The 24,599-nt window shown below is 45.5% G+C and overlaps 1 protein-coding gene across 4 annotated transcripts; it reads left to right on the plus strand.

Moving 5' to 3' along the window:
• The first annotated feature begins 1,167 nt into the window (after positions 1-1,167).
• Positions 1,168-20,422, plus strand: LOC117650033 (putative fatty acyl-CoA reductase CG5065). 4 transcript variants are annotated; one of them, XM_034393292.1, is made up of 10 exons: positions 1,182-1,400; positions 3,332-3,438; positions 3,987-4,155; positions 5,032-5,280; positions 7,761-7,912; positions 9,074-9,183; positions 11,563-11,764; positions 13,304-13,549; positions 19,321-19,586; positions 19,873-20,422. In XM_034393292.1, exons 1-10 carry the CDS (start codon positions 1,326-1,328, stop codon positions 19,950-19,952), a joined length of 1,656 nt encoding a protein of 551 aa, XP_034249183.1. In that variant the 5' UTR covers positions 1,182-1,325; the 3' UTR covers positions 19,953-20,422. The 4 variants fall into 4 exon arrangements, with proteins under 4 accessions (XP_034249185.1, XP_034249183.1, XP_034249181.1 ...); XM_034393290.1 differs by having other exon boundaries at positions 1,196-1,400; positions 19,321-19,590; positions 19,873-20,351; XM_034393293.1 differs by lacking the exon at positions 1,182-1,400 and adding an exon at positions 2,325-2,504 and having other exon boundaries at positions 19,321-19,590; positions 19,873-20,014.
• The last annotated feature ends 4,177 nt before the right edge of the window (positions 20,423-24,599 follow it).

Here is a 24,599-nt window from a genome sequence, read left to right on the forward strand (position 1 = left end):
TTGAAACGCGTGTTCACGTGCGTGTCGTCGAGGTGAAGCAGCACGTCGCCGCCAAGAGTCACTCTCATTCCAGGAACGTGGCATCACGTTCAAACGAATCTGAATAAATGTCCCGTTCGTTTGGGTGTGTATCGGCCAAAAATCAGCTTGTTCACATTCCAACGAACGTGACACAATGCTCAAACGAACGTGACATTTTGTCCCGTTCGTTTCAACGTGATGTCACGTTCCTGGAATGAGAGTGGCTTGATTGAACTTATTGTCGACACACATTTATTGATACTGAAAAAAAAAAAGATAAACGTCTTGTTAGTACGCTTGTACCATTATCTGACGCAACTCAACGAAAAAAAATCTGCACTTGAAAAAAATCGACGCCACAAAACAATACTCGAAGCTTTAAGTGCATTGCTTTGCACGCACGCTCTGCAAACTCTACAGTGTGCTCAGTACACTCTGTTCGGTGTGTGCTCAGCTAAGTACACTCTAACGAGAGTGTGCTTAGCTGAGTACACTGCAGCCAGAGTGTGCTTAGGTCGGTACAATACATGCAGCTGAGTACACGTTCGTGGGAGTGTATACTCGTGAGTACACGCTGAAGAGAGTGTACTTATGAGTTACACACCCTTCAACCCACATGAAGAAGGCGGTACTTAATGTGTCCACCGAGTGTGTGTCATTTAGAAAATAAGTTTAAAGGGGGTACAATTGCACCTCCATATGTTCCCCTCCACGGATCTCTTTTGGATTTTCTTCTCGGGGTTCAAAAGGAAAGGCTTAAAATCAAGAAATAATAAAAATGGCTGTAATTTATGTTTAAATAGTATTCTGCGTATTACTGTATTCGCGAAAGTTTCTTTACGCAAGACTTTAGACTTTGGTCCCGGGACATTGATTGATGCTGTTTTCTCTGTCATCATCGAATTACCAAAATCCTTTATTTGCAATTTCGGTGCATGATCATTAACTTGAGGACATCTTTTATTTGTGTGTCCAGGTCACACAACCAGGAAGCCACGAACCACACCCACACCAACGACGCCCGCCGGGACGGCGACGGCGGTTTCCCGACCCGGCTGGGTCCCGCAAGCATCATCTGCAAGCAACCATCCTGAAATAAAAATAAATGCCCTCAATCTCTGAACGGAGGGATTACTTTTAGTCGAAGTTTCTTTCTCAGGGACTTGAACCTATGGTCGGATGTGAAGTGAACGAACATGCGCACTGATTCCCCGACCGGACACCCGAAAGAGGAAAAAATTGGTTCATGATCACAATTTAACGCTTAGTTCTGTTACGTTCATATATCAAAAGAGGTGGTGCCTATGCTAAAAACGTTAAAGTTGGTGGTCATCTGGGTTCTCGTAGCTTCAGCACACCAGAGAGGAAACAATCACAAGGTACACTCTCATCCTTCAATCGACATTTTATCAATATTTATTGAAGTTTGTGCGCATTAATAGCGTGTTGATAAGAATTTGCTAAGACGAAATTGATAATACAGTTTGTAGAACAAATAAAAATGTTAGTAAGCTTATTGATGTGCATAAACGTCAATGCGTTATTAAACAAAATCTTAGCACGAGTTAGAGTGTAGATGTACGCCACACCGGGTCCTGTCGTGACAGGCTGCTCGATGCTCCACCAGTTCGAACAGTACGCCCGGCGTTCACATTTACTTATTAAGCTCGGTTATTACCAACTTTATAGTGAGAAAAAAACACAGAATGCCGTCAATTTTTTTGCCGGGATTTACTGTACTTTAGAACACGGGATTTACTGTGCCTGGCTACAGTACTGTACCTGGTACATGATATTCCGCACTCCACTCCCGTGGTAGAGTAAATCCCGCACAAAGTACAGTAGACCCTGTAAAAAAGTCCAGTAAATCGTGTACTTTGAACCACAGTAACAGCTGTACTAATCACTACAGGATTTACTGTGATTTTTTCCCACAGTGTACACGAGACGCCTCATCGTTTATAATGCCTCATCGTCATAATTGTATTGCGAATTCTTTGCACACTTCCTGTTCAGTAGACTGTGAATAATAAAGTCCACACGCGTCTAAATGTATTTTCATTTCTGGAGTTGGGTTCCGCTGCTAGACAATCCCACTACTTTCCGTCGTAAAATTATTTACTGAAACAGATTGCCAGTACCTACACTATTTAATAGTTCCTAAGTAGTTGTTTAAGAAACGAAAAGTACGTACTACGGTTGCACAAACTTCTTGCATATACAAATCGAGATAAAAGTCTGCAACGTGCTGAGAGTGCACATGTTTTCGGTGAAGTCTTTGTCAGTCAATTCATTTGTTAGACGAAGCCGTATACTTTGAACTAGACAATTAGTGGCACCCCACCCCACTGTTTTATGCACCGACTGTGCAAGGCCCCGACTGGCCTTTCATTTCCATCGGACCTTCTCGGCGCGTCGCGCGAAAAGAGTCTAGGTCAGGCAAGTGACAGTCTAGAATCAAGCGCCGCCACGGAATAGAAGAGGTAACTTGTGTGCTGCATGGTGGATTTTACTGAGGCTTCGGGCTGCGCTTAAGCATACTTACTTATCGTTTCCTGAAGAACAACCCAAAAGTTGTTGAAAAGTACAGCGGCATCCACACCGCAAGAAAAAACCAAAACAAAAGTACACAAAATCCTGGCAATTCTTTTTATCAGGAATTTATTGTACTAGTACAAAGTACAACGACTGTTGTACAAAGTACAATGGAACCGGCGTGACGAGTGCTGTGCGGTCCACGCCTTCTATTGAACAGTTTTTGTTGTACTTCTGTTGTACCAGTCACACTTTTCCTTGCAGTGCAAACGAACGTGACACATTCCGCGTTCGAACGAACGTGCACTCGGCAGAGTGCCACGCCCGTTTGGATGTGAACCAACCACAAATCAGCTCGTCCACGTTCAAATGAGCGTGACACAACACGCTCAGACTCTTATTGACTTTTTATCTCTTGCCATAAAGGTTTTTGTGCAAACGTAATATGTACTATTTTCTTTTTATCTATGCACTATTTTGTTCATTGTATAATGTACTTAGTCCATTAAACCGGACTTTTTATTATTTGCAATGTACGTTTCAATTTCTACATGATCCATTGACAATTTTATCTTTATTACGATCAAAATTGTGCATAGTTAAGAAGAAAATAGTACATTTTACGTTTGCTCAAAAAACGCAATAAGCAAGAGAGAAAAAAGTCCATGTGGGTCTGAGAGTGGATGCTCAAAGGGGCCTGACGCTCTTTTCTACGTTTTGTCACGCTTCTGGAGTGATAGTGCAGTCGATTTGCCAATTCGAATTCTGCCCCCAGATGGACTGCACCAAGAGGGAGCGCCTGCACGCGGTGCGGGATGGGATCCTGCAGGCGCGCGACTGGCACGCCAACGAGAGGGCGAGCCGCCCCAGTGTGGCGGAGTGGTGAGCATCATTTAGCAAACCAGAGCAAGATGTTTCTGGCTCCCTAACTTAGTTGGCTTGTACCCATGGTACCTGATGGTCACAATAATTGACAAAATTTAGAGAAACATCATATTAGCCGAACCACGGTGAGAATTTTCGTGGCACTAGCACAAGGGTGGCTACACACTCAGACTCGTATTGACTTTTTTCTCGCCATTATTGACTTTTTGTCCTTTGCTTACGTGGTTAACAGCAATAATATGTAGTATTTTCTTTGTAACCATGTACAATATTGTTCACTATAAAGAACAAATTGTCATCAATTATTGACTTTTTTAAAAGTCAATTGCGTATTGACTCTTTGTCAATAGCAAATTGACTTTAAGTCAATATAACGTACGAAATCTTACATAGATATTGAGGAAATAGTACTTTTTATTGCTGTGTAAAATAATCTTCAACAAAAGGCAAAAAGTAAAGAGTGTAAAGTTATTACTTATCACCTCTGAATTTTTACTATTTTCGTCCATAATTTTTGCATCTAAACGGGTCTACATATTGCACAGGTACGCAGGACGCAGCGTGTTCATCACGGGTGGCTCAGGCTTCTTGGGCAGAGTCCTGATCGAGTTGTTGCTGCGGAGCTGCCCCGACATCGGCCCCATCTACCTGTTGATGCGCTCCAAGAAGGGCGTGGACCCGAAGGACAGGCTCGGTGTGCTGCTGGACGTTCCGGTACAATGGCCAAATTATGGAACTGCAACGTGTCACGCCCAAAATCGGCGTGACAGAAGTCTGGAGTCAAAACTTCTGGTCGAGAGGGCAACCTCTCTAGAAATCTTGTGTCCCCTTGAGCGCTAGAAATCTGAAATATTGCCCCCCAAAAGGACCAAAACAAGCAAATTTTGGGCGTAATATCGGTTAAAATCTCGCGCGAAATCCGATGAAATCTTTAGTTTTAAAAAATCTTGTGTCTCCAAACATCCAATGTGGTTGCCCCCTCGCTTCTGGTTCATGGGTCGTGGAGAAAAGCTCCACTATGAAATGTCGGTGCAGACTTTCATTTGAAAGTGCGCTGCTTGCTTGCCGCAGTACAGTGGGCCAGAAGACAGGCGCAGGCGGCCGAAACGCTGGACGCGTTTTGAGCTCCAGAGTCGCCAAACAGGACTCGGGCCGAGGGTGTGACCCCACTAAATGGATTGCTCTACGAACGAGGAATCCATTAGTGGGGTCACAGGAGTGGTTCGTGTCCTGTTTAGCGACTCTGGAGCTCAAAACGCGTCCAGAGTTCTCGCCCCCTCAACCGATCTTCTGGTCCACCGTGCAACGTAAAACAATTACTCTACAAACGTAACTGTGTACTTTGTACACAGTTACAAACGCATGCTTGGCAAGTACACACTTACAAATGCCTATGCTCAGCAAGCATGGAGTTATGCTACGCAAAACATGCTTTTGTGGGTGTGCACTTGCCAAGCATGCGTTTGTAAGTGTGCACTTGCCAAGCATGCGTTTGTAAGTGTGCACTTGCCAAGCATGCCTTTGTAAGTGTGCACTCGCAAAGCATGCCTTTGTAAGTGTGTACCAAGTAGACAGTCTTGCTTGCCGCAGCTGTTCGACCGTCTCCGCGCGGAGCAGCCGGCCGCCCTGTCCAAGGTGCGCACGGTGCCCGGCGACATCGAGGCGCCGTCGCTAGGCCTCTCCGACGCGGACCGGCAGCTGCTGTGCGCCGAGGTGTCCGTCGTGTTCCACGTGGCGGCCTCGGTGCGCTTCGACGACCCGCTCCAGAAGGCCCTGCGCACCAACCTGCAGAGCACCAAGGACATCGTGCAGCTTGCCCGGGACATGCCCAGGCTCAAGGTATACATACACCTTAGGCTTCATTTGCGAAGAACGTATGGCTCAACACTTGTACACACTAAATGTCATGGGACTTTTTTTGTCCCACGATTTATGCAATTTTAAGCACATCCGACGCTGATACAATTTTGTTGCCATCTGGAGACACATTTTGTCCGACGCCTGCCGCAAATTGTACTTTCACTAGACAATTTGTCCCGCCTGGCGGCCACAAAATTGCATCACCACCGGATGTGCTTAAAATTGCATCATTCATGGGACAAAAAAAGTCCCATGACATTTAGTGTGTAAGCGTGTGGCATGGTAGTTCACGCTGACTGTCTCACCCTTGAATTTGTAGCTTGCCCTTCCGACAACTTCGGTTCGCGCTGGTTGATATTTGGCTGAAAAACCAACTTACTAAGTACCATTCAACGAACACGATTCAACAAGTACGATTCAGGCGAACCAACTGCTACATAGAGTGAGCGGCTGTCTCACACTTGAATTTGCACTTGAATCCGCCTAATTCGGTTCTTTTTGACTGAAATTTGGCTGAAAACCAGCTAACCAAGTACGATTTAGTCGAACCAACTGAAAGTAATACTACACACTAAATGTCATGGGACTTTTTTTGTCCCACTGTTTATGCAATTTTAAGCACATCCGGTGGTGATGCAATTTTGTGTCCGCCAGGCGGGACAAATTGTCTAGTGAAAGTACAAGTTGCAGCTGGCGCCGGACAAAATGTGTCACCAGACGGGAACAAAATTGTATCAGCGTCGGATGTGCTTAAAATTGCATAAACCGTGGGACAAAAAAAGTCCCATGACATTTAGTGTGTAGTTTAAGTCATTCCAGTTGTTTTGGAAGTGCAGACTTCGTCAGTTTAAAAGCTACTTGTTTCTTATGGTCGAGAGTGGGAATGCAAGAGGTTTCCACCACTAGATTCTGTATTCGCTACTTGCGGTCAATTTGGGTTGCGACGGGGCAAGGAAGCCAAGTGCGGGCAGTGCGCCTAGTTTTCATGCGCACAATGTGCACTGTAGGGTGCCGTCCTCCAAGTGCCCCTCTGCCCCTTCCGCCAAACTTGGCCTGGCAATTACAGTTGCCCTGTCGGCAAGGCCTTTTTCGGTTCCCTTATCTGGGTCAGAAAACCTCTGGTTTACTCGCCCACACTCTCCTACTCTTATTGACTCGTCTGTAACCGGGCACTAAAGCCTTGTGTCAACTATAATATTTAGTACTTTCATCTTAGATACAAACAATTTACTGCATAAAATTATTTCGGAATTCTTCTTTGTCAATAAGTACTAACACAAATGCAGATATTAGGAGCAAAACTGAAAAGTACATAGTATTGTTGCACAAAAAATCAAAATCAGATGTACTATTGCCAGATTGTCAATTCCATGAACTCAACTCAAAGTCAAAAACGAGTCTGAGAGTGACCTTTTTCTGAGAGCCTTGACTTTAAAATAGGTTTCCTGTTGCGGTTTTAGCAGTTTCAGCGGTCTTTAGCAAATGTGGTGGTTATTTTTGGCATCTTCGAAAAGCAGAAGTTTAGCGCCTATATTATTTTTGCTTAGCTGAGTTTTAATCAGATGTAATAGTTCGAACAAAGTATCAAGTTCATTGACAAAACAAAATCTGGAGCAGGGTAACTTTTGATGCCCTTTCTTCAAAAGTAGCGTGGGGAAAAAAAGAAACTTGGGACCGCATTGAGTTTTTACATAGTAAATTTCCAAGTCAGTGAAGCGTGGCAGTAACCCTACAACCCACACAAACTCAAAAATCAAATCTAAAAAATTCATGCTGTGCTCGTTAAGGACATTGCAATGTGTGTAGTACACTCTCAGACTCGTACTGAGTGTTTGTTTAGTAACGTATTGGCGTTTGTGCGCTTAACATTCTTGTTTGTTCTACAAACAATATTATCAATTTCGTCTTCACAAATTCTCAACAAAACTCTTGTGCGTACCTACAAACGTCAATGAATATTGATAAAATGGGATGAGAGTGTAGAATGGTCGTCAATAGGCTGTCACCAGACGAATTTTCAGTTGTCACGATCGACTATCGACCATAACCACCTTTGCGAGATCAGTATGATCAGGACCAACAATCATAAAAATGGTCGCTAGGGCTAGATTCGAGGGGTGAATCACTAGTGTACTCATGAGTACAAATTTGCCCGTACTCAGTGTACTCACAAGGTTAAAAAGGGTGAAATTTACTAGTTTTTCGACCAATTTGTCATTTTAAACGCTAAATTAAGCCTCAAATTGTTTACAAATGTAAAATTTATATGAGTAAAGGGAGGTGTACTCACGCGTACTCATGTACTCATGTGTACACCACAACGCTGAGTGATTCACCCCTCGGCTAGATTTCCTCATCCAACCCGTTCCGATCGGTCTGAGCAACTACTGCTTTTGTCCTTCTAAAAAACAACTGTCGAATAAGAGGTTTTGCGTCTCATAGACAATCACCATTTACAGGTCCTGGTCCACGTTTCGACGGCCTACTCATACACCAACCAGAACCCCATCGAAGAGCACGTGTACTCGAATACTCTGGACTGGAGGAGAGCTCTTCAACTTGCTGAGCTGCCCGCCAAAGACCAAAAAGCCATCGACTTCCTAGGACCAAAGTAAGACCAGGGGACCACACACTAAATTACTGAGTATATGCTTAGGTTTGCACAAATTTGAGCGCAGGCGTAAACTGCACCAATAGGGTACTTTCGTAGATCCTGAACCGGAAGCACACAGACGCCATGTTGGCGGAAGTAGATCAACTTGACATAGGAACGAGACGACAGTCAAACGTATCGGCCACACTTGTATTATCAGTTGTTTTATACTTATATGCAGTGCATATGTGTCTCGCGAGCAACATTTGTACAGCTCCGCTTTAGTTTTAGATCCGAAGAGAGGTTAGTTTCCGGCCAATATGGCGTCTGCTTGCTTCCGGTTCAGGATCTACGAGAGTACCCTATTCGCGCGTAACATCGCAAATGGTGCTGCGGAACAAATAAACGTTATCATACTACGCACGAATTTTGGCACGGTAAAAACGTTACCTGGTTTTCCCAGAAAGCCTATGGTAGAAGCATAGGCGCTTTCCAGGGAGTTCCTGGGAAAACCAAGAACCGTTTTCACCGTGTGCGTTTCAATGCGTATGCCCCATTTCGTGCAACGCTATATGCACGAAAAACTACGTGTACGAAAATCTATTGTGTTCTAAAATATCTGTGGCGTGATCACCGCATGGCTAATCAAAGTTAACGGAGCATCTCAGTTTTAAATGCACGGGAAAGGACTTGAAGGTTATGAACTATGTTTGTTAGGCTGAATTCCATAGCTTGCAACGAAAATCTGATACCTAAGGTAGTTGCTTTACATTCGGACACTTTAGTGACGACAAAGAAAATACCGTAGGCTATAGTGTCTGGTTACTGACGATAAAGTCATTAAGACGCTGAGAGTGTACGCGCCTGCGTATCAAAACAAGCACACACTCCACTCTCATCCCAGGAACGTGACATCACGTTGAAAGGCATGTGACAAACTGCCACGTTCTTTTGAGCATTGTATCACGTTCGTTTCTACGCGAATAAGCTAGCTGATTCACGTCCAAAAGAACGTGACATTTTGTCACATTCCTTTCAACGTGATGTCACGTTCCTGGGATGAGAGTGTCAACAGTGTATGTCATTTAGGCACTCACTTCATGCCCCGTGCTTGGGCAAGTTCTCAAGTACTTACGTTTCGAGCGAGACTCGTTTACTCACACTTCTGGCACCGCTCAGGTTGCGTGGTCCCCAGCCGAACACGTACACGTTTACGAAGGGTCTGGCTGAGCATCTCGTGCAAGAAGCATCTCGGGATCTTCCAATCATCATCGTCAGGCCATCCATTGGTACGTGACTTCTGCAGGGATTATGGCTGAAGGTGTAGTCATTTTCTTTTGCGCCCCGTTTTACTTTCGTGTTTATTTATTCCACTGAATGTTGTGTATTTATTCGGGGATGGCTCAGTAAATACACGCACGCCTGAATTTGGATCAGTTGTGCGTGTATTTACTGAGGCCATCTCTATTTATTCCACTGAATTTCAGAGAGTGAGGCATTTCACCAATTTCCGTAGCATCACCAAAAGATGTGCCGTACACTACACTTCCGCATCGTTTTTGATAAACTGTCTACCAAAGCTATGCCCAGCTATGCCCCTACACACTCATGGGACTTTTTTTGTCCCATGAATGAAGAAATTTTATGCACATCCGGTGGTGATGCAATTTTGTGGCCGCCAGGCGGGACAAATTGTCTAGTGAAAGTACAATTTGCGGCAGGCGTCGGACAAAATGTGTCTCCAGATGGCAACAAAATTGTATCAGCGTCGGATGTGCTTAAAATTGCATAAATCGTGGGACAAAAAAAGTCCCATGACATTTAGTGTGTAGAGTGTAGTGTAGACGGCAAGGGGCTGGTTAAATATTTTTGCACTTTCATCAAAATTAATTGTTTTTCAGTGAACCGGTGATTTTAAGGTCTCCGGACGAGAATTCCGTCCATTTTGATTTATCTTAACACCCAGGGAACGATTAACTTGCATCGATGCTTGATTTTGTCTCACCTGACTTTTGATGATATTTGATTCGAATCAAACATTTTATTCTCAAATTGAGCATTTTTCTCACGCCTTTTGTCTCATGGATGAGACAAATGTTTGCTCAGGTTTCGAGAGAACTGACACAAAACGCTTGCATGTGGCGGCAAGGTTCGAACTCGGAACCTCTGACGTGGGGTGCAGTAGCCTTGCCCACTTCGCCACGAAGGTGGAACGACGAAGGAAAGTGACTGGGCGCGCGGCTTTATTAGTTTCGCGATGTAGGCACTCCCCGCCACTCAACTCCAAAGAAGTGCCGCCTTTGCGTGCCAAGCTGTCAACCCGTTCCATAGAGCAATGGATACGGCGCCCGCGCTTGACTCCGAAGGATCCGGGTTCGACTCTCAGCTGGATGGTTCATTTTTTAAATGGTGTCGAGCCTCCAAATAGGGTACTTTCGTAGATCCCTGAACCGGGAGCACACAGACGCCATGTTGGCGGAAGTAGATCCAAACTTGACATGGGAAAGAGACGTTCGTCAAAGGTATCGGCCACACTTGAACATAAACAGTCGTTTGATACTTGTTTGCAGTACTTATGTGTTTCGCGAGCAATATTTGTACAGCTCGGCTATAGTTTTGGATCCGAAGGGAGGTTAGTTTCCGGCCAATTTGGCGTCTGCTGGTTTGCTTGCTTCCGGTTCAGGATTCTACGAAAGTACCCTATTGATACCACTGTGTCCGAGATGCTCAGGCCGCGTTCCACGGCAAGCCTCGAGCCGCGGACCAGCTTCGAGTCCCGGCACCGCGCTAATTTTTTTCCCGTGTTTTGAGCGGCGATGGTGACTACATCAATCGTGAACCTCAATGCAACACGCGCCCGCCTCGTCGACAGCCATTCACGCCGGGAACAAGTTGCCTCTGCTAGGATTCGAAGCAAGTGCTTTGCAGTGCGTGAGGCAGCACGTTTCGGCATGTCCGGCAGTCTTGGGGGTTAAGGCCCACGTTGGAAAGTCACAGGTCCCGGGTTCGATTCCGCCAGCCTTATCTTTTGCCAGTGCCCCTTCTCTCCCACCAAAAAAATTCGAAAAAAAAACTGCTCCCCCTCCTTTTCGGAAATCTTGACACTCCCGTCCATTCTCTGGGTGGCTACGTGATAAATTTGCCAGAGAAAACTGTGGCGCTTCGGTGGGAACCGAACCCGGGTTACTATCCAGGAGGGCTGGCACTTTACCACTGTGCTACGAGAGCAGTTGCTGCTCCGACGCGTTTGAGAGAGAGCCATGGACGCGCCGCTCTTCTTCGGTATGGCAGGCCCCAGCCAATCAGGGACCGGGTTATCGTTCGAAGCAGTTCCCGCTCTGCTTGTCATTGGTCGAAGAGATCAAAAGTGCGCAGGCGCAGCAGAAACAAGAATGTTAGTCTCAGACTGAGAAAATGTTCTTTTCTGCAATTTTTTTTGTAACAAGTAAATCATTCCCTGGGTGAACTCCTTCATGCTTGCGGTCTAATTTACTCTAAACGTCGAAAAAAAGTCGAGTAGATCTCAAAAAGAATGAATGTATCGGACGCTCCAGCGATGTTAGGCAGAAGAAACGCAAGAATTTCGTCACATTTCATCGATTTGTGTACTCATTTCTGAGTTTTATAGCAGTTTCCTCCAGTAATTTTGTTTGTTTTGCTGTTTTCAGTGGTAACCTCACACAGTGACCCATTGCCGGGGTGGATCGACAACCTGAACGGAGCGGCCGGTATTGTGGTGGCCAACCTCAAAGGCGTGATGCGCTACGTGAACGTTAACCTTGACATGGCCCTCGACTCCGTCCCGGTAGATGTTGCTACCAAGCTCATTGTTTTGGCATCCTGGTCCAAGGGCCTGGGCCTGCAGCTCAGGTATTGTCGGGTGCTCTGTAAATTCAGATGTGTTCTTTTAACACTCAAGTATCTTGCAGTAACTTAGGAGTAGCGTACGAAAAAATTGTGCTATCATGTTACGAACTTCTCAGCAAACTGAGCTCAGGACACTCGTACACAATACACTTCGTATTATAAAGAATCATGCGTAATACGAAGGAATCAGCCGTACTACTAGCGAGGGGAACACACTAAACACTGGTAAAACTGGAGCGTAGTTGTATGCTTCATTCAAGCATACAACTACGCTTGAGGACTTTACGCTTAGAGTCAAGCGTAGAGAAGAAACTCTCCCATGCATTTAGATAGGCGGGAAAGAGGCGAAATGGAGAACTACGCTTGAAGCCGAGCGTAGTTCTACTACGCTTCAGTTCTACCAGTGAATGTCTTCGGCCTTTTTTTGTCCCACGAATGATGCAATTTTAAGCACATATGCAATTTTAAGCACATCCGTTGGTGATGCAATCTTGTGTTCGCCAGGCGGGACAATTGTCAAGTGAAAGTACAATTTGCAGCTGGCGTCGGACAAAATGTGTCACCAGGTGGGAACAAAATTGTATCAGCGTCGGATGTGCTCAAAATTGTATAAGTCGTGGGTCAAAAAAAAGTCCCATGAAGACCTTTGGCCTCGATGCTGAGCCGGCTTATGCAGGGACGTAGCCGTCTCTTCGCGTCAGGGGGTGGGGGAACTTTTGTCTGCAATGAGGGTTGTCTACCTATCGGGGGGTTTTCAGTTGTTAACGTACGTTTGAATGTAAGGGGTGGCATATGTTAATTGTTTGCAAGCGAAGCGAGCTCAGAAAATTTGCGGTTCTAAGAGTTATTTGGCGGTAAACGTGTGCGAGCGAGGCGAGCTGAGAAAATTTGCGATTCTTGGGGCTTTATAGGGTGGCAAACGTTATTTGTTTGCGAGCGAGCTGAGCAATTTTGCGGTTCTTAAGACTTATTAGAGTGGCAAACGCGTAATTTGTTTGCAAACGAAGTGAACTGAGAAAATTTGCGGTTCTTACGACTTTCTGGGATGGTCAGCGTTTGTCCGCGAGCTAAGAAAATTTGTGGTTCTTAGGGATATTAAGGTTGGTAAACCTAAATTGTTTGCGAGCGAAGCGAGCTGAGAAAATTTGAAGTTCTTGGGGTTGTCCGTGACCTTTTTTCAAAGATATACTCGCACATTGCTTGGATCTGGCCATCACTTCTAGATTCCTTGCTCCTCCCCCCCTGGCCAAAAGTCCGGGGGAAGGGGAAATCATATAAATGTCATGGGACTTTTTTGTCCCACGATTTATGCAATTTATAGCACATCCAACGCTGATACAATTTTGTTGCAGTCCGGAGACACATTTTGTCCGACGCCGGCTGCAAATTGTACTTTCACCAGACAATTTGTCCCGCCTGGCGGACACTAAATTGCATCACCACCGGATGCGCTTAAAATTGCATCATTCATGGGACAAAAAAAGTCCCATGACATTTAGTGTGTAAGAAATAGAGAGTGTAAGGATTCCATGTTTCTCTCAGCGACGAACAGGTGGACGTGGTTAACGCAACGGTGGGAACTGACTTCGGACTCAACTTCTCCGAAGCCGCACATCTGCAGCACAAGCATGGCGTCGATTACAAAGTACCGTATCCGGGGTCTCTCCGACCACCCTCTTTGCGGTACGAGCCATGCCCCGTCTTGTACGCGCTCCTTCACTTCTACCACCACCTCGTCTTCGCTTTCGTCGTAGACCTCCTGGCTCGAGCACTTGGCCAAAAGCCGAGGTAAGATGAGTTAAACTACCCACAGGACACGACAGCGTAACCCACGTAAAACGAAAAGAAGCAACATACCGGAATGCCGCACGACGAGACGCCACCCTGCAAGAAAAAGCGGAGCGATAAGCACACACTTAATGTCATTGGACTTTTTATTGTCGCATGAATGATGATGTTTTACGCACATCCAATTGTGATGCAATTTTGTGTCCGCCAGGCGGGACAAATTGCCTAGTGAAAAATTGTGGAAAATTGACAAAATGCGTCGCCAGACAGGGACAAAATTGTATCAGCAGGTCTTATGACATTTAGTGTGAAGAGTACACGCTAAAGAGTGTACTCGTAAGCCTGCCCATTTACAAAGCAGCTGGAGATACAAACTTTCAGGTCCACATGGATTCCCCCGCGGAGCCAAGCATTCATTTGTCCTCGTTGTACTTTTTCCCAGTTTTCTTTACTTGTTTGATGTACTGATAATACTTTTTCTTGCCATGTGCGCTTTTCGAAACAAAAAAAACGTTAACGCTAACGTGAAAGCAGATGATACTTATGAGAATGTTTATTTCAATGTATGAATGCGACATTTTGTCAATTTATTTCAAAGAGTAAACACTCGGAACTCTTTTTTAGACAAATTTGTTACACATGGTAATTTATGGAAATGTCAATCTTAGTATAACTTTTGAATGTCCTAACGTGCCGATACCACTTGTGTTGGGTATCATTTTCGTCGTTTCAACGCGAGGATGCACAATTTGGTGGCTAATCACATAAATACTCAATACCCGTAAAAGTTGTGCTCGGTACTAGGGCAAGGCGGCTTGCGGCACGCGGCGTGTCAGCCACATCCAAGCGGGGCCGGCCGGCGCGCCACCCGAACCCGACCTCAAGATAGATAAGCAAGAGTGGCGCACACTGCCGACTGCCGACGCGCCGCTTCTCGAGAGGGGCAGGGGTTCGGGGGGGCGCTGCACTATGCGTTCTACGCACTCAAGGCTCAAGTGCGTGTGTGTGTAGACTGCTGCGGGGTGTGGCGGGGCGCGGCGGGACGTGGCGTCTCGGCAAGGGAATGGGCGAGGGGGGCAGCTACGCGATGCGTGCTAGCAGAGTCTCGTGACGACGCGCAACGCGAGGGACGCACTTCATGAGTACTAGAGATAACTGGGTGTCGAGGTTATACGCCGCGCGCGCAACCCGAGCCCCCGCAGGCGCCCCGATTCATGGTGCGGCGCGACGGTGCGGCGCGACGGCGCGGCACGCTGCGGGCCCTCCGCTCATAATCTTCTAGGCAGGCCAGCCAGCCGCTGCCTTGCCAGCGAGGCGCTCGGCCTCTTCTAGGCTTGCTAGTCAGGCAACGAGGCAACTCCTGCCTGGCTAGCCGGAAACTCGGTACTCTCTGCACGAGAGTACAAGCACGCTGATACGTGAACGTATCATCTGCTAAAAAGTTCCGCCAAGGCAAGCTTAGCAAAGCGGTCTTGCCGTGGCCAAAGCGGTCTTGCCGTGGCCTGGCAGGCGAGGCCGGGCAGAAAGGGGGCAAGGAGGGAGGGGGTGGCTGTGAGGAGTGGGGACTGGCGCGGCGGCGCGGCGTGGCGGCGCAGGACGACGACGGACGACGGAACCAACACGACCATGCAGTCCCCTCCGAGCGCGCTGAATAGATGGATGGATGGATGGGATGGGATGGGATGAGTGGGATCGGATGCAGAGCTAGAAGCGGTAGCAAGACCGCTTAAAAAGTTCCGCCAAGGCAAGCTTAGCAAAGCGGTCTTGCCGTGACCGGCCGGGGAGGCCGGGCAGAGAGGGGGCAAGGAGGGAGGGGGTGGCTGTGAGGAGTGAGGACTGGCGCGGGGAGGCGGCGGCGCGGCGGGAGGCGAGGACGACGACAGACGACCAACACGACCATGCAGTCCCCTCCGAGCGCGCTGATGGAACGGATGGATGGGTGGATGGGATGGGGGGATCGGATGTAGTGCTAGCGGTAGGCAAAAATAAACTGCAAATTGTGATACCAAGGTGCCACTTGGCACACTTGTTCCTAAGACCCATTTGGTCGATTTGATCCATGTAACACTCAATCTTGTCCCTTAGGGTAGATTTTTTAGGGGGGTGGGGGAAATTTAACGTTAAAATTGCGAACGGACCTCATTTTAGCTACAGACCCAAACTGGGTGTCGATTCCGAATGATTTTGACCCAAGGAATCCGAATATGATCCCGGAAATGCATTCCGACAACCGGAAGTCGGTCAAAATCCGCCATTTTTAATAAATGGCCGACTTCTTGCTGTTTAACGCTTTGAACGAAAACAGAGCCATGCGAGGTGTCTATACATATGTTTTCGAGGTCGGCGAGACCAATCGTGGTACCGGAAGTGACCTCAGGCAACCGGAAGTCACTCTAATCGACGTCACTAACGCGCACAATGATGCACGGGGGGTCCATTCCTATGATTTTGAGAGCGGCAGGTCCAAACATGGCACCCTACGTGACGTGCGGCACCCGGTAGTGGAATCCAGTCCAGGTGCTACCAACACTGAAAATCTACCGGCGTGACTTCGTGCCGCTGCAGGGGCGTGAATAAAGTGTCACGTCAAAAGACGGCATGACAGAAAAGTCACGCCCAAAATCGGCGTGACTCAAATATTCACGCCAATTTTTGATGCGAATTTCTTGTCATGCCGAATTTTGGCATGACTTCATGCCGAATTTTGGCATGACTTCATGCCGAATTTTGGCATGACTTCTCTCATAAAACGCGTTTTCAGTCACGCCAAATAAGGGCGTGACTCACATGTCACGCCGTTTATCGGCGTGAATTTCTTGTCACGCCAGTTTTTGGCGTGATTTTTTGTCACGCCATAATTTGGCCATGTGTCCGACCATTACGTTTTCAGTGAAGCATTATGAATGGGGAGAAACTGAGGTAAGTAACGAACATTTGTGAAACCGTAGTAGTTACACACAGAAAAACTCTACGAAGAACCGCTTTGTAATACGAAGAAAATGAAGGCATTGTAAAATCTACGAAGAAATGCTTCGTATTACGAAGCAAAATCCTTCGTAATACACACTAAATGTTTATGTACAATTTTGTAAGACGATTCAATTCTACAATGCGTTCATTTACTTTGTAGTTATGAAGCAAATGCTTCGTAGGCTTTTAAGAGTGCATAATTAAAATTTTATTTCAGGTCAATACTATTTCAAACATCTTGTGCACTGTTATGTGCGCCGTCGTTTCTGTCAAATTAATGATACTACTGTGTTATTGTCGGTTCTTTCTGGGTTCCTTCAATTATACGGACTGCCGAAACACCATGGGAGCGAGATCCGACTCGAACTCCGGATTATTTAAGGGTCGAAAACCCCCAAAATGTCTGTTAGTTTAGGGTTTGGGACTTGTTGGGTTGGTGGGACCGGCTGGTCAAAAAATCTACCCACTAGGTTTATCTTGTAGAAAATAGAGCGCTCTTTCGAATGGCGTGTCGCACGAGGCTATGACGTCAGGTTTCGACGCTACGGGCTCTCAAAGAAGCTTAATTTCACTATTTTCACTCGAGATTTGAGCATATCAGCGTCGTTCGAAGTAGACCATCGGTGGCGATTTCGCTCCTCTCTGGTTTAAATGGTACCCCACAACGTCAAAATATTTTCTCCACGAGAAAGTCCCGAAGCTTCAAGACAGTCTCAAGGGCAACCATTTTATCAGTCACGGTAAAAAATGTCTTGATACACTATGTTTTAAAAGCGTTTCAAGAGGTGTATCACCGAAAAAAAGGTGAGACATCAGCGAGATTGACCCTTGATTTCCTGGGGAAGTATTACCCTTTTTTCAGTTCACATTTGTGAACGACCTTTTTCTCGGTGATACATTTGTGTACGACCTTTTATTCGGCGATACATGCGTTTACGACCGTTTTTTTCGGTGATACACCCGGTCTCACCCCTCAGAGTGAGATGTATCACTATTTGATTTTCAGTGCAGTGGTAAAATGACCCAAAACTTCAATTGTTCACAGTTCCTCTAAAGTTGCCTGAGATAGCTGGCATTTTGTGGGAGAGTTGACTAATGGGTAGGCACTATTTAAACCAGAGCGGAGCGAAATCGCCGATAGTCTACTTCGAACGGCGCTGATATGCTCAAATCTCGAGTGAAAATAGTGAAATTAAGCTACTTTGAGAGCCCGTAGCGTCGAAACCCGACGTCGTAGAGCCTCGTGCGACACGCCATTCGAAAGAGCGCTCTATTTTCTGCACGATTAACCTAACGGGTAGAATTTTTGACTAGCCGGTCCCACCAACTCAACAAGTCCCCAAAACAGCCATTTTGCGGGTTACCGACCCTTAAATAATCCGGAGTTCGAGTCGGATCTCGCTCCCATGGTGTTTCGGCAGTCCGTAAAATGGAAGGGACCCAGAATTTGACAGAAACGACGGTGCACACAACGGTGCACAAGATGTTTGAAATAGTATTGACCTGAAATAAAATTTTAATTATGCACTCTTAAAAGCCTACGAAGCATTTGCTTCATAACTACAAAGTAAATGAACGCATTGTAGAATTGCTTCGTATTATGAAGAAATGCTTCGTATTATGAAGAAGTGCTTCGTATTACGAAGGATTTTGCTTCGTAATACGAAGCATTTCTTCGTAGATTTTACAATGCTTTCATTTTCTTCGTATTACAAAGCGGTTCTTCGTAGAGTTTTTTCTGTGTGTAACTACTACGGTTTCACAAATGTTCGTTACTTATCTCAGTTTCTCCCCATTCATAATGCTTCACTGAAAACGTAATGGTCGGACACATGGCCAAATTATGGCGTGACAAAAAATCACGCCAAAAACTGGCGTGACAAGAAATTCACGCCGATAAACGGCGTGACATGTGAGTCACGCCCTTATTTGGCGTGACTGAAAACGCGTTTTATGAGAGAAGTCATGCCAAAATTCGGCATGAAGTCATGCCAAAATTCGGCATGACAAGAGATTCGCATCAAAAATTGGCGTGAATATTTGAGTCACGCCGATTTTGGGCGTGACTTTTCTGTCATGCCGTCTTTAGACGTGACACTTTATTCACGCCCCTGCAGCGGCACGAAGTCACGCCGGTAGATTTTCAGTGTTGGTAGCACCTGGACTGGATTCCACTACCGGGTGCCGCACGTCACGTAGGGTGCCATGTTTGGACCTGCCGCTCTCAAAATCATAGGAATGGACACCCCGTGCATCATTGTGCGTGTTAGTGACGTCGATTAGAGTGACTTCCGGTTGCCTGAGGTCACTTCCGGTACCACGATTGGTCTCGCCGACCTCGAAAACATATGTATAGACACCTCGCATGGCTCTGTTTTCGTTCAAAGCGTTAAACAGCAAGAAGTCGGCCATTTATTAAAAATGGCGGATTTTGACCGACTTCCGGTTGTCGGAATGCATTTCCGGGATCATATTCGGATTCCTTGGGTCAAAATCATTCGGAATCGACACCCAGTTTGGGTCTGTAGCTAAAATGAGGTCCGTTCGCAATTTTAACGTTAAATTTCCCCCACCCCCCCTAAAAAATCTACCCTAAGGGACAAAATTGAGTGTTACATGGATCAAATCGACCAAATGGGTCTTAGGAACAAGTGTGCCAAGTGGCACCTTGGTATCACGATTTGCAGTTTATTTCAAGAATCGGCGATGTGCCGCTAGCACTAATGCAGAGCTAGAAGCGGTAGCAAGACCGCTTAAAAAATAAAAAAAAGACCCTTTTAGGTATATCTATATTGTTGCAGGGCACTGGGCCTCTACCGGAAACTCGCGATCGGTATGCAAAGCATAGCCCCGTTCATGAGGGAGTTCACGTTCATCATGAAGAACCAACGTACATTGCAGGAGATGATTCATCCTTCAGACCTCAAGACTCTCGATTTCCTCGAGATTTACAATGGAAGGGACAGCGAGGAGCAGATGGTCGCGACCATGGTGAACCAAATGCGAGGAGTGCTTCTTTACACTCTAAAGGAGGAGTTCAACGTCGAGAAAAACTCGGCCAGATTGCGTAGGTAATGTACGCTCTTGAAACCTTGCAAAGACAAGTACTCCGTAGTGCGAAGCATTCTCGGGCTTTGAATTACGAGCACACTTAAAAAATTCGGTTCAAAACACAATCGAACCCAAGTACCCCTTTTTATTTGGACGCATCAAAATGGACTGAAACTTTCATAACACTCCTAAGAGCTCTTTTTGTTACATCGCACTCTTGTGCCATGCTACGATACATGACGCCACAGTGCGATGGTTACAATAGCGATATGATTAGAATGTCGTCTTCTCTCTCCTCACAGACTTGGGTGGGTCTTGCGCGCTTACCACTCCGTCATGGCCCTCCTATTCTTTGGGATCGTCGCTGTTCTCTACAAGGTGATATCGTACTCCGGGGATGCAGCGCGCTGGACTTAATCAAGACACCACCGTTTTCAATTTCACCTGTATTACTGTACTTTAGTTCATGTGATGTTCGTTTCTCGAACGTAAATCTTTGTTTCATTGGAAATTCCTCCAATTCCTCCAAGCATTTCCAATGAAACAAAGAGTTACGAGCTCGAACAAGGCTCTGTTCAGACTCACGTCCACCCAGGACGTGTGGGTATGACTATACCTCGTAATGTTTCACAATTTATGTCTTGGCAAATTGAAGTAAGAAAGGTTCAGAGCAACTACTTTTACTTCTCTATCTATTCCCGCGTGGAAGGCAATTAACTTCAAAAGCATATGCTATCAAGTGTCCTCTTAATAAATTGATTTGTGATTTGTTTTATGTCTTTAAAAAAAATCAACACGCTTTTTATGTTTGATCCTTGTCGGAATATCGCATTAAAGAGAATGTGTTCTTGCCTGAGGGGTATGCACTCTCAAAACCTGTGACCCGACTTTTACACTCTCTTCTCTTGCCTCAAAATTATCGCACTCTCAAAACCTTGCGCACTCTCAGACTCGTATTGACTATTTTCTCTCCATTATTGACTTTTGTCCTTTGCTTACGTAGTTTTTTAAGCAGCAATAATATGTAGTATTTCCATTGTAACCATGTACAATATTGTTCACTACAAAGACTTAGTTGTCAGTAATTATTGACTATTTGTTAAGTCAATTACGTATTGACTCTTTGTCAATTGAAAATTGACTTTAAGTCAGTATAACGAACAAAATCTTACATAGATTTTGAGGAAATAGTACTTTTTATTGCTGTGCAAAATACTCTTTAACAAAGGACAAAAAGTCAATAACAGTCTGAGAGTGCGAAGAGTGTGTTCGGATTACAAAGTATTTGGTTTGTAGCTTGCGAAGAGATTGGCTTGATTGTATTACGAACTGGTAGTTCGCAATTTTGCGAACGTTGTGTTTGCAGAGGGTCGCAATTCAACCAGATTCAAACAGATCATTCGCAAATTGCATGCAGATACGTTCTTTCTAATGCGAACAAATGAGACTTCGCAAGCTTACAGATGACACACAGGGATGCTCAACTTACCTCAAAAGGACATCATAGCGTTATAGTACGAGTGAAAGTTATAACCCTTAACTTCGGAATTCGTTTCAAAGTTATTTTTTTGTGTCTCGAATTTGTGTGGAGATTCTTTTGGAAGTACCTGCAAAAGTCCACACTCTTAACCATTAACGAACATTGTCTTATTTTAAGTTATGAAAGCAGTGTTAGTTAAGGGGGGACATCACTCCAAAATGATAAAAAATCACAACTTTTTTTTATTAGTTTATACTATAGACCATTCTTTTCTGCGTCGAATGGCGAAAACCGCATTCCGAAGTTCAAAAAATTGCAGTTTTGGGAGGTTGTGGGCCACAAACATGCATAGGGGAAAAGCCCAGTTTCCTCAACTTTGATCGCGTTTTTCTCGGAACATGAAATTGCAAACGGTTGCAGGCCTCTAGGGCGCAGTTTTTGAGCTACAGCGGGGAGATTTAGCATGGAAGCTCCTACGACATGCCGCTATGGTGGGTAGCAAAATAGTTTGCATTGGTCAACTTTTATTATTTATTTAACGTTCAAAATTGAACAATTTTGACCCAAAAAATTGAACCATTTTTTTTCGCATGAAACAAATAGAACTTTAAATGATTTTTTAAATGTGATTGAGGTACCCACCATAGCCAGACATCTCAGGAAGGCTGTCACCAAATTACGTTGATCTAGGTCAAACCGTTTGGCGTCCAGCGCAGCAACCGTGCGAAATGGTCTAACCTAACACTCAAAAATGCGTTTTCAACGAAAGCGCTGTACTGCCCTGGCGGATTGACTTAGTGTTGTTTTATACTTTATCTCGTAAAATATGAACAATTTTTCTGTTCCCGTTTGGTTTTTATGACGATTTTACAAAAACACTGTTTTCGGAGTGATGTCCCCCCCCTTAAATGTTAAGTTAATGATCGCTGCAAACACATGGGTTCGCAAGGTTTTAAAATAAGAGGTTCTCGCGCTTACTTGACTGTGCCTCGCACCTGCACCGAAATTGACAATTCAATAAAACCTTTAAATATACTCTTTGCCCAAATGCTCTTTATATACTATATTTATATGAGAGTATACTATATGTAAGAGTATATTTTGAAATCAGCCGCGCCATAGGAGTTTCCACCCCCCGTCTACACCTACCTTGGCCTGCGACGCAAGCCTGCCTTCGGCAGATCCTCTCGCCTCCTCACACTTCGCCAGACGAAGAGGCCTGATCGCACGTCAAAGCAGCATTTGGTTCCACCTTTAATGCTGGGGGGCCGCTCCGCCCTCCGGACTACCTTTGAAGTACTGGGCGACGACGTTGGTTCGCTCATCGCTGGTCAAACTGCATGACATTTTTGGTTCGACACCCCTAAAATTCTGGCTAGCTTTGATCCCATCAGAAATCGAACGTGGGTCCGGAGGTCGAAATAGATTCCATTTTTATTATCTACAACCCCTTGTACTTTTATTGTACAGTTTTTGTTGTACTTTTGTTGTACTATCCACACTTTTTCTTGCAGTGCACTATGCCGATTGATTTCGGGTATCGTTTTCGACGCTCTGCCTCTCGCGTTCATCAGGCATCCCCCCTTGTAGACGCGAGAAAGACAGAGCGACGAAAAGGACTCTCGCAGTGAGTGTGCCAGCCGCTCCCCGCCGGTCGCGCTTCGACGGGCCGTTTGCGAGACAGCTCCGGACGACGGGCCTGGCCGGCGCCGGGCTCGCCGGCCCTCGTCAGACGCGGCGCGGCCGTGGAGCGAAGCGCGCCGGACCGCAGCAGCGCAGCAACGCACGCAGCGCAGCACGACACGCGGCGCCTCTGCCGCAAGCACGGAGCGACGCGTGAGTACGTACCCAAGCAAGCCGCACGTGGCAAGCAGAGCGGCGAGCGCCTTGACCTGCACACTAACTAGGTAAAGTTCACACTTAAGGCTGAGCCAAAGTTGCCACTGCGCTAGCAAAGTTCAGTTTTAATTTAAGGGAGATGGTTTGTAGTATTTTGTCGTTCTTTGAGATTTTCCACTGTACAAAATTCCGTACTTTTGTGCGGAAATGGTACAGAAAAATATAGTACGGAGGTACGGAGAAAGGTACGGAACGTTCCGTACTTGCTCCATACGAACCCATGTAAATGGGTACGGAAAAAAGGTACGGAACGTTCCGTAGTTGGCAAGTACGGACGTTCCAGGCAAATTATTGACCAGACATGTTCCGTACTTTTTCCGTACTTTTTTTTCACAGTGTCTGAATGCGTGATTCTAAGTCTGAAAGACGTTGAGTGCTATCCCTTCCACTTGCACCCCATCATCGTAAGATCAAGTTTAAAATTGAGTTGTAGATTAAGTTTCCCATGGATTTTTTTGAGAATCAGTTCTTTGGCTTAACAACGTAACATACCCCATGCATTGAAACACCACACACACCCACACTCATTCGCATTATCCACACACTTTCCTTGGCAGCCGTTCAAATTTAAAGTGAAGATTTGGCTTCAGATTCCCGTTGGAGTTCAGTTGTTACTTTCAATTTCAATGCTTAGTGTCAATCATTTGTGGCGAAATACAATTTTTAAGGCAGGAGTTGAAAATATTAAAATGAAAGTTACTTATAAAGTAAATTTAAAATTTATTCAGATTACAAAATAATATCATGGTTTTAAACCAGAATAAGAAGATAGTAAGTTACAACCACGACAACTTACAACTTTAGAACTGAACAATTCAGAAAAGCGGTGATGTAAAAGCAGTGGGAGGAAACAGTGGATTTTTGACCAAGATTGTCCGCTGATTTGAAGATTGAGAAAGGCTCAGAAATTGTAATTAATTCAGTGTGTAAAGTTTATCTTTCCTGTCTGTTACATCAGAATGGAAAGGTGGACATCATGGGAACTCCCTACTCGTGTAAACAAATCTAACGTCCAGAAACGCCAACTTGTGTTGCGATGGTTGAGCTTATTTCACTTAAAAGTGACATCGCCAGCTCAGCCCTGAGCGTTATAGCTTTGCTAGTTACATGGGGATGGGGACTTCCCGATCCCGCCCCGTTCCGGCAACTTGCTTTTTGAAACCACACTTTTAGGGGGGGATCGTTTCCAAACTCCACGTGACTTTTATCTGTTGCCAACCCCAAAATTTAACTTAAAAAGTTAATAAAACTAAACGTTTGCCCAGTTCCTGTCAAATGTTTGAAACTTCATTTTTAAAATTGAGTTTTGATTAATGTTAGAACTTATTACACGTACTTACTTTTAAATTTCAACGCCTACAACGAGCACTTTGTGTTTCCGTTGATACATTCGAAGGTTGCCTACATTGCGAGGTGTAGTTTTCAACGAGGTTCACCCGGGCCGGACCAAAGGGCATCGCTAGTCAAGTTTAAGATAAAGTGTGAGGATAAGGGGGCTCAGCCAAAAAGTCCTTATGGATTCGGGGTGTGCACAGCTGGTCCAGACGTTGCTTGAGCACTCCAAACGCAGAGGCGATACTTTCAGTGCCCTTTCCGACGATGCAATTGAGTGTCGCCAGCAACCGGCCATAAAGAAAATTTGTTTTAATG

This window comes from Thrips palmi, unplaced genomic scaffold (genome assembly GCF_012932325.1).
Source record: "Thrips palmi isolate BJ-2018 unplaced genomic scaffold, TpBJ-2018v1 HiC_scaffold_4, whole genome shotgun sequence".
Classification (NCBI taxonomy): domain Eukaryota; kingdom Metazoa; phylum Arthropoda; class Insecta; order Thysanoptera; family Thripidae; genus Thrips; species Thrips palmi.

What these genes read in the sequence shown, in the direction of transcription:
- LOC117650033 (XM_034393290.1), top strand. Translation starts at nt 1,326, where the DNA reads ATGCTAAAAACGTTAAAGTTGGTGGTCATCTGGGTTCTCGTAGCTTCA. An exon ending in GGCCTGGGCCTGCAGCTCAG is followed by an intron (nt 11,765 to 13,303) that starts GTATTGTCGGGT and finishes TGTTTCTCTCAG; the next exon opens with CGACGAACAGGTGGACGTGG. An exon ending in GCACTTGGCCAAAAGCCGAG is followed by an intron (nt 13,550 to 19,320) that starts GTAAGATGAGTT and finishes ATATTGTTGCAG; the next exon opens with GGCACTGGGCCTCTACCGGA.